At 34.2% G+C, this 10,407-nt stretch overlaps 1 protein-coding gene and 1 long non-coding RNA gene across 2 annotated transcripts; one reads left to right on the top strand and one right to left on the bottom strand.

Annotated features, from left to right (window-relative positions):
- Nucleotides 1-201: 201 nt before the first annotated feature.
- On the bottom strand, nt 202-10,328 carry LOC124434651 (large neutral amino acids transporter small subunit 4-like). The gene is made up of 11 exons (XM_046984538.1): nt 9,776-10,328; nt 7,264-7,310; nt 7,004-7,080; nt 4,808-4,900; nt 4,051-4,658; nt 3,472-3,509; nt 2,540-2,701; nt 2,104-2,408; nt 1,590-1,663; nt 1,133-1,256; nt 202-754 (listed from the first exon to the last, which is right to left on the bottom strand). The coding sequence occupies exons 1-11, from the start codon at nt 10,153-10,155 to the stop codon at nt 644-646; spliced, it is 2,019 nt and encodes a 672-aa protein (XP_046840494.1). The 5' UTR covers nt 10,156-10,328; the 3' UTR covers nt 202-643.
- On the top strand, nt 4,636-6,011 carry LOC124434652. The gene is made up of 2 exons (XR_006944854.1): nt 4,636-4,711; nt 5,737-6,011. It is a non-coding gene; the product is annotated as an uncharacterized LOC124434652 (long non-coding RNA).
- Nucleotides 10,329-10,407: the final 79 nt, after the last annotated feature.

Raw genomic sequence — 10,407 nt, forward strand, 5'->3', positions numbered from 1 at the left:
TACGCCACACTGACAGCTAACAAAAATTACCAAGTCTGGTTCATTGTTCGGTACACACTCACAAGAGAGTCTCTATATGAACAGCATAATCCTCACTTCTAGAGGCTAGAGCTAATATAGCAGTGCCTTATTTTTGACGAGTTCCAATGTCATCAACACGACAACGGTAATGTTTGAATATGTGCAAAATCAAAATGAAAATGTTTTTAAAACTTTAATTTAGTCTAAAATTCGTGTTTTGCGTTTTCCAAGAAATAAATATTTATTGTGAATAGATACTAAGATAAAACTTCCATTAATGAACGTATATGACGTTTCTATAGTGCCATATTCTATGCCATATTGCATCAAGTTGCAACGGTTGTGGTAAATTTTAAATTAAAGAGTTTAAAATAACGTTATTGTACTAAATGTTTATGCCTCATATCTCACAACACACAGGCAAATTGTCTCCTTGGCGCTTTTTTAGTGACTGAAGCAGTTTTTCAAATTGTTTTTAAAAGTGAGTCCATGAAAACCAAGCGCATGTATTTCAATTCATTATGGACGTTAATCCCTGACAACGATGGCGGTATTTTTGAGCAAAAACAAAACTTTTTTTGCTACGCCAACAGACAGATATGTGAATCTCTCTTTTTCCCCACTACACATTAACAAACGCGAGACTGTTTGGATCTTGTTTTGAAGCTTTACGCCAAAGATAAATAGGTAAACCAAAGCCAAGCAAGGATAAAACCCACAGAAATATATGAATCTAAAAAATTGATAACAATCGGTGTTTGTTGAAGATGAAAAACAGACAACGATGTTCATATGTTAACGACTGAGTTGTAAAAAACGACATGTCCAAATATGCTCTCTCCAGACAAAGTTGAAGGTTTATCACACTCTCACATCACATAAAAACACAACTACAACACACAAAAAAGAATATTTTTTGACGTTCACTTCCCATATTCTCCCCTTCCGAGGAACAAAAAGTCTTCAGAAAGTCCCAACACCATTTTTATAACAAACTAGAAAAATTCTTTTAAGTTGTTTTGCGTCATTACATTTTAGCTCAGTCTTTCATTCTACCATATTATTTTTGATGCAGAAAGATACCACGAAAATATTGAACAATGATTCTCACCTGGATCGTTCGACCATCGAACCACTCCTCCATTACAAGAAACAAAGGATATTGAAGAAGAGAAAAGATGGCGCCGATAAAAGCAGCAAAACCCATTAATTTCCCAAGATGTTTCTGTGGAAATCTTTGAAAAAATGTGCAAATGGATTTAGTCTCGACACAATTCTTATCATATGCCTGTAACGTTCACTGAATGCGGTGAAAACAGATAAGTAAAAATCAAACACAAAGAAATAAGCCACTTGTAACATCATAATAAAACCAGTAGCATTTTTTTATGTAAACGTCTTTGCTCAAAGATGAAATTTGTGTTTTCGACTGGACAATGGTTAAATAACATGGGTTTGCTATCGTTCCCATACTATCCAGTTACGACTGTGGAAATTTAATTAACCTTCTTTATCAAATAAATGAATATTTTAGTCCTCAAAGATAAGTTATTAATTCGCATACTTACAAGAGAACAAGTATACTCGTAAACACAGTATCGTAGGCAACTTTGACAAACACGTACAACTGAAAGGTGATGATCTATAACGGGAAAAAAGTTGTTGGATGCACAGCTAGAAAGGTACTGAGTTAACAAAAAATGGACAAAGACTATTAATCTATGAGAATTTTATGGAATCTAAAAAGGAAAAAAACTCCGAACATATAGTCCATTTTGTGCACAATGTTTGAAAAAAATTTTTTTAAATGGTTGATTTAGAATTTAGGGCAAATTCATGATCAGAAGAGAAATACAAGTTGCTTGTGGCTCAATTTGTATGTGTGTATATATTTTTACATATCGCTACTGTGGACTTTATGCACGGAAGATATTTCTTCATATGTTGAGAAATGTGAACGGTTTGGACATTCAAGATATCTTGAAACATTCTTACGAGCTATAAATTATTGATACCTTAGACATTTTGAAATAAACTCGTAAGGCCCTGAGACAAGAATAACCATCCTGAAGTGACTATTACCTGTACAGGAAGACTAGGAACTAACGACAACAGACAAAAGACAACATTTGCTGAAACCGTCACCAAGACTGCGTCGTTCAATTTAAATATTCTTCTCCTATAACATCGTATTATAAATTTAAGGACGCGCGGAGTATCTTCTACGTGCATCATAAATATCTGATGTTCTTTTTCCAAGTCTTTTGATGGCTTTACAACAACATCGTCATCTTCAGAACATTGTCTATCGATAATGTAACCAAATAATGGAGCCATAACGAACGCCCCGATATGACTTAATCCAAAAATGGTTACATATTTTGCCACTAGAAAAAATAGAAAACAATTTTTACCGTGTAAAAACTATTCATCTATAAATGTTTACAACTGTGGTAATCTAGAACATCGGGTTTGAACAGTGTTTTACTAATTACAATGAATAATTATGGTCCAATACCTGTTGCGCGATCTCCTTCGCAAAGCTCCGAAATAAAATTATAAAAAATTCCCACAAAGACCCATGCTCGCAATTTGCACACAGTAAGGAATAGTTCCAAAAGGATATGAAGTCTAGACAAGACACAATTCTTGAAAGAAATCCCAGACTTGAGATAGGCCACTGAAATAGAAAAAGCCCATTTATCAAACTAAAATTACATGTTAAGGATGTAATGTTATTCTATGATGAAGTTGAATAACTAGCATTCTTAGTATTTAACACGACTATCATGTATCAACGTTATTTTTTGTGTCACTGTTCAAAATATGAGAGTCGAGGTTTAAATTCACGAGGTAAAACTAGTTGTTGGATACATTGAATTCACGGAAAATGTCACGCGAAGAAGACAGACAAGTGCCTCACATTATATTGTCCAATTTTTTCAATGTCAATGATTTCGTCTCGGGTACAACTTGAGTCAGAGAGCACAATTACAACAACAGAAAAACCAGTCAAACATCACATTCTTCCTCACACCATCACAATAACCAACACACTACAACAATTACCACCACAATGAGCATCAAACCATCCAAATAACCAACATACCACCACAATTACCATCACACTATCATAATTACCATCAAACCATTCCAACAACCATTACATCATGAATATTACCATCACAAAATTGCAACAACCATTACACCATGAAAATTACCATCACACCATAACATTTCCCATACAATCATACGTCCAAGAAAACCAACTCAAAACGATCACAAAAGTACTCATTTCAACATCAATATTCTTCTCATAATTCAATAGTTATACATAAGAGAACAAAAAATTTTTGAATGATGAGTATTATACAATAAACTGGCAACGCTATCAATTTAAAACATAGCCTTCATCAAAAGGGAAAAAAACAAAACATTGTCAAAACCAACCCGCAGATTTTGCAGTCCACACTTGAAGATCTGCGGATCTGTCGAAAGAAAGCACATATACAACATTTCATGGCGCTACAAATGTAACTTTCAATGCATCCCTTTTCAAAAGTTGCGCAGTGCTTCAATGCTGACAAAGCTTGAATAGGATCTATCTTTTTTACAATTGTAAAACAGTGACAAAATCTGGTGACAAAAACACACTTTCAACAGGGTGATTTGACCTATTTGGGCAAGTTCATACTATGAACTGTTTGAATAAAACAGACATAACAATCATCATTATAGAAAAATCAAGGGGAAATGTTGCTCTCTGCTATAGCAGAAGAGAAAGAATAATCCCAGTAAAGGTTATTCAAAAGTCATTCTTTATAACGAGGGTAGCAGAGATTGATAATGTTAACTGGCACAATTTGTATTCCCTACGGTCCTTGCTGTAATCCGTTGATTTGTTGCATGTTTAGTCATTTAAAATCATAGGAAGCGTAAGCATGCTTCATTTTGACATCATTATAGTGGTTCGAAGGAATTAATTAATGATTCGAATGATTCTAAGATTTTAAATCATAAATTACTTACGGGTTGTGTTTTTCCCCTCCTTGTTTCTCTGATATCACATCTTGTGCAAAACTTTGCCTGGTATTGTGTTCGCATTTGTTTTTCAAATGTATCTGTGTTTTTTGTTTATAGTCAGAATCCACCATTTGCTTCACTTCGAGAACATTATCAAAAACAGTGATTGATGATGTAAAAGATTGAGACAACGGATTCAGAGAAAGCGAACTGTTTGTCTTCGTCAATTCCAAATCCTGGCTTTGGTAATCGTGAATGTGTTTTGTTGAATGAAATCCGCAATCTGTATTTTTTTGCACACAATTCAAGTTCGTACTTTGCACCATCAATTGTTCCCGTTCGTCTTTGTTTTGACGAGTGTAATTATTGTTTATTTTATCATTACTTCCCTTGATCATCAGAGCGATGTAATATTTTAATTTTTGTATTCCACGACCAAAACAAGAAAATGCTGTTTTGTTAAATTTTTTCTCCTTTAATGGTGGCTTTTCACCGGAAAATGCAGTAACAGAATCAGGATAAAGCAGAGCAGCATTTATACACAAGAAGACGCAGCCGACAGTCAAGAATCGGAAGAAAGTAGCAATACTTACTCCACTGCTCTCGTGAAGTACCTGAAATGATGACGATCATTGAAATCACTCACTTTACAAGTTTGATAAACATAGTAAGGATGTCATATTGTGGATGATACATAAGAAATCAATATTCTTGATCTCGAACCAAGTACAAATAATGAACTTAAATACAAAATAGTAAATACCTTGAAAACAAGCATGGTAAATGAAGAGCCAGCCCAGCCAGCACAATATAAACCGATCAGTACAGAATGACCTTTTTTGAACCTTCGTATGCACTACAATGAGTTTGAAAGGGGTTCATAACATGTTTGGTAAAAAATGTTTGGAATTCAAAACTACAAAAGAAAACAATTTTAACACCATCTTATGATACAAACAGATGTATAAGCTAACGTATGTTTTATCATCAGATCATTCCTGGTGAAAGCTGGTTCATATGACGAAACTTAAATATTCATATAATCTAAAATCAGATCACTCTTGGTGAAAGCTGGTTCATATGACGAAATTTAAATATTCATATAATCCAAAATCAGATCACTCGTGGTGAAAGCTGATCCATATGACGAAACTTAAATATTCATATAATCTAAAATCAGATCACTCTTGGTGAAAGCTGGTTCATATGACGAAATTTAAATATTCATATAATCCAAAATCAGATCACTCGTGGTGAAAGCTGATCCATATGACGAAACTTAAATATTCATATAATCCAAAATCAGATCACTCGTGGTGAAAGCTGATCCTTATGACGAAACTTAAATATTCAGATAATCCAAAATAAAACGCCAAGAAAGAATTTGCAAACATCGGGTTGCAATAACTGTAATGCATAAGCTTCAAATTTCTGCATCATTTTGGAATAAATGACCTCGCGCTCTTAAACGATTATATCATGTGTTGACATTAGTTTAAAATAATCAAAATAAACTAAAAGTTAAACAATATCTCCCACAAGGAAATTTATATAAATCTGTCATGACGGAAGGAGAGTAAACAACATAAATAATTAATATTCGTAGTATCTTTCATGCATTAATAAAACACAAACGAAAGCATCAACAGTCGACAAATTAACAACGTGTTCACAGTGTTCTTCATTCCTTAGATAATAAGAAGCAGACGTCACAGATGAAAGGTCAAGGTAAAGTTCAACAAACAAAATTGAGCATTGCAAAGACAAACGAGTTCCTGTGAATGATGAAGAAACATGAGAAGGCGTTGATAGTTTGATAGCAATAGTGATATTTTTATAAGAAAAAAGTAAACAGCATCATTCTTATTCTCGTCTACTCGCCTACAAAATCGTAAATAGCACGGAAAAATTTTTGATTTGATGTAACTGAGGTGAAATGTGCGAAAATGGTAAAATTTTCATTTTGATTAATGTTTACCATTCCTTGACACAACATAATAGCATTTTCTGCTTCCTTATCTTTACCAAAACTGATATCTTATTTTTCCAATTATTTAACATGAGTATGAACACTGCTCTCTTGAGACACGTACTGGTTCTACATCACTACCTCATTCTTGACATTTATGAAAACATGTTGCACACACGTGCTCTCGTTTTGGGAAAAACCCTGGCGTTGTCAGCCAAGGTAAAGCCTTCAATTGACCCCTCTAGGTATGTCATTGCCACTCAACACTCGTGTTTTTTAGCTGTTTCCGCTAAGCTAAAAGTGAATTTGGTGAACATTATCCTGTCAGTTTAAGCAAATTTTAAGGTCATCAAGGTCCTGCACCGAAAACCCGCAGAGAAATCTCATTAACATAACGTGCGCAAGGTCATAAAGCTGTTTCAATGCAATTGAGGTTAAAAAGCTTAATTCATGTTTGGAGTTAGTTAAGAAGAAAATTGTCTGGTCATAACTATATCTGTACCGTTTTTTTTGAAGATAGAAAATCTCAACTCACGAGTTCACATTTCATTTCACATTCCCTTTAAAACGGCAATTACGCAATTCTTGAAACAAAAGCAGACGTGACTCACCAACCATTTCTTTGATGTGTGAGGTGAGAAAGAGTTTGGTGCAAACTTTGCATTTAATTTTTTCAAAAAAGTTTCAAAATGCAACTGTCATATCACAAGTCATGTACGCATGTCTGTTGACGTTAGACTTTAGCTTTCATAATAGCCTTACCACACTGAGCCGGATTTTCATGCACTTGGAAAAAATTCTCAAACAATATTTTCTTTAAAAAGCGATTTCATTTTGAAGAGTGTGCTCAACCCAAGAGATTCATTTGAATCAACAAAAAACAAACAAACAACATTTCTTTTCCCTTAAGAATAAATAAGAAAAATCTAGTAAATTGCAGGAAAAAACCACATAGTCTCATCGCCCAACTATAATAAGTACAGAACTTACCGCTTGCGGAGTCATAAATAATACAATTGTAGCGAGACAAGCCACGTTTAAACCAACAAACAAAATAGCAGAGTTTTCTGGAAATCCCAAAAAAAGGTATGTCAAGTTCATGTTATTGATAATTGAATTTTTTCGTGCAAACGTTTATTGACGTATTGCCCGAGTCCAAAAATACTGAATGAAATAAAGATGTTATACAGTTACAGGAACATTATGCATGTATGACATCAATTTTTTTTAACATGAGTACAAAAACTCACCAGAGTTTAAGAAAGACATTAAAAAGCAGGAACAGCCAAGTAATATTCTGAAAACAAGAAAATAAATCGTCAGTTTATGGCACATATCTTCTTCAATAACATTTATCATTATTTGAAAAACAAGTTCCCATTCTTAGCTATCCGTTAACAAGTCAAAGCAACCGTGATAATGGGGAAGAATTTGTGATTGAAGGATATAGAAGCTCACGCGTATTTCCTGTAAGCGCAATTGAAAATAATTAATTTACAGTGCCAGTTCAACGCATGACCAGCGACGTTGTAACCTGCAACTTCACTGCTTATTGCGAAAAAATGCACTTTTGGTTGGAATATTCTCAAAAAAAACAAAGTTCACAAAAATACACTCTAATTTTTTTGCAACATAAAGGCGTGCTGCCACAACAAGTCAAATCCACTTAAACAATAGTATCCGGTTGTAAAGAAAAAATGCACGCCATTTTGAAGTACCATCATGTCAAGCTGTTGTCTTTGCGGCAGACATCATGCGCAGTCTAGGATGACGCAAATCAAATCATGTGACTAGCGTAACGCGAATCTTTTAAATTTTGTAGATGGCTCAAAACTTGATGAAACAAGTTCGATCACATATTTACGGTAGTACGCACATCAAAAAATTTTATAAATATTGAGGGGGAAATACCCGTTTGAAAATTTTTAATGTAATTATAACAATTGGGGTTATCCACGTTATTCGAATAACCAGGACAAGCAGACAATTTTAAGTAAAACAAAATAGAACAAATTCCGAAAACAGACATCATCAGACTATGATGTCTTTGGAATAAAGACGAAATATTACACCATCTTTTTGTTTTAAAACTCTTGTATCATCTTGAATATCAAGAAAACGAGATGTCTGTTTTCGAAATTTGTTTCATTTTGTTTATGTTATTCGATATTATCGAGTTCATGGCACAGACAATTTTCCACTACAAAGACAAGAAAGACGAAAGTGAGAACAACCTTGGCAAATATCAACTTAAAAATTAATTTAAGTGGCATTTCCATGTTCTCTGAAAAAAAAACGTGGAACTTCACCATAAAAAGTTCTCTTCTTCATGTAACATTTTATTCTCGCAATCGTTTAATTAGTAACATATTTTAACTTCTGTGGCACGTTATCAGAAAAGCTGAAAATAGGTTTTACACCATAGAAGAATCAACAAATAATACATATTATATTTCATTTAGTAATCATCACCATATATATTTACCGAATTCTTTCTACCTTCACGAATAAGAAAATTATTGAATTATTTTCAAGTTCTAAAGGCTGCAAAATGCAAAGTCGCAGAGCATCAAAAAATTGAAATGTCCAAAGCAGGTGGCAACGAATCTCTAAACAAACATTTTACATGTAGCTAACTTTACAAATACCGTGCAGGAAACAATAAAAAATCGAGCAAAAATCGTTTTAAGATGTGTTCTGAGAATATTTTTCTGCCATCGGCGTTTTCTGAACAATGGACAAGTTAAAACGGAGGCGTTTTATCACAACAGACATTGTATTTGAAGCACCTGTTGCTAAGAAAGAGTGATGATTTGCAGTTATCCTTATTGTAAATATTCATTTAACTGAAATTAGCGAATATCACCACTTGAAGATAAAGCTTTATAAGTACAGGCAAGCAATATCATCATATCACATGAGAAATAAAAGATTTTCTGATCTCTCAAAAAACCCAGAAAAACTCGAATTTGAACAACGCCTTGTGCACCTAAATATATTGTTAATATGAACGGAGCGATGTCCTCGTGTTTTGGTTAAGATTGATGCACCATTGCTGAAGGCAATGCTAAAGAAAAACGTCAAAACATTTTAATATCACGCTGCATATAGATTGAATTTAATTGCAAGATCGATTTCTCGTTGATGGAATAATTTGAGAAGAAATTCAGCAAATTATGCTTTTAGTGTTGCTGGTGACAGTTTATACATATCGAAAACAAAAAATAACATTTAAATTGGCCATAAAACGTGAAAGATTTGAAGTGTTGATAATAACAAGAGTCCTTTTTGAGGTATAGATTTTAAGAACGGTGTAACATAAGATGCATATGACTAGATTAATGAAAGGATCGAGTTTCCTTAGCAATCACTTTTGCACTGAGGTGACATACAAGAAAGGCCAATGTCACTAGCAGGCTGCAGTGAAAATTAGTTATTCAAAATAGTTGTTTTGAAAAAGCTTTGTCCAAAAGCTTTATTGCCGAATAAACGAACATAAGCAGCTAAAATCCAATAAACGATTGAATTTTGAGGGTTTTCTCTGAGTATGAAGCTAAAAATATCTTTCCGGGCTTTAGTGGTCACTGCGCTTCCAACAAACCGGCCATCTAGCTTCTTATATTCTTCAAATTATTGCAATAATATGGAAAACATTGCGTAGAGATAATATTCCACTAAAGTACATAAGCGATTGTAAATCTTACATAAACAGTTCAATAATAAAGCGTCATGAACAAAGAGAATATATAATTTCACACTAACCCAGATATAATTCTTGAGAAACGCGGCCCAATGCGATCCATTGCCATTCCAATAGGAAAAGCCGCTATAGACGACACTGAATTGGAGATTGTGTAGGCCAAATTGAGCATTTCTTGTTGAGCAATACAATCATTCTTTCGGGTTTCGTTGAAGGCATTGCTTAGCGGTTGCACTAAATTGCTAGAGTTTGTGAGTAAATATTCTGAAGCATTCATTTGAAGATCTACATTTCCACAGAGATGAGCATAAATTCCTTCCTCGATAAAGACGTACACCAAAGAAGACCATCCTGTTTGAAAGCCACAAAACATAATCGTCTCAAATACGCTCGTGAGTAGAAATACCCAATCGCCAAATTCAAGATGTCGAACTGACGACATATCCAATGGCCTGCAGCAGCAGTGTCTTTGGATGCTTTATTGGCGACGTCCTTCTCTCTCGAGGTTGGATGACGAATGCTGTGAAACTGAACAGGATACATTTTGCGGCTTCGTCGTGTGAAATTCGAAACTGGTTTTCGGTTATCTTGACAAACCAGATTATTAACAGGACTATATAATACCAGCTTGTCCGTCGCGTGTTTAAATTTACAGAACCGGGGGGGGGGGAGCAGTTTGATATGTAAATTGTGC

The sequence above is a fragment of the Xenia sp. Carnegie-2017 genome, unplaced genomic scaffold, assembly GCF_021976095.1.
Source record: "Xenia sp. Carnegie-2017 unplaced genomic scaffold, XeniaSp_v1 HiC_scaffold_14, whole genome shotgun sequence".
Taxonomy (NCBI): Eukaryota; Metazoa; Cnidaria; class Anthozoa; order Malacalcyonacea; family Xeniidae; genus Xenia; species Xenia sp. Carnegie-2017.

Bases quoted from the DNA above. Each gene is read 5' to 3' on its own strand.
- LOC124434651 (XM_046984538.1), bottom strand. From the start codon at position 10,155: ATGTCGTCAGTTCGACATCTTGAATTTGGCGATTGGGTATTTCTACTC. The intron at 4,659-4,807 runs GTATTTACTATT...TCATCATTTCAG, and splicing joins TTACCATGCTTGTTTTCAAG to GTACTTCACGAGAGCAGTGG. The intron at 1,664-2,103 runs GTAATAGTCACT...TTCCCGTTATAG, and splicing joins TTCCTAGTCTTCCTGTACAG to ATCATCACCTTTCAGTTGTA.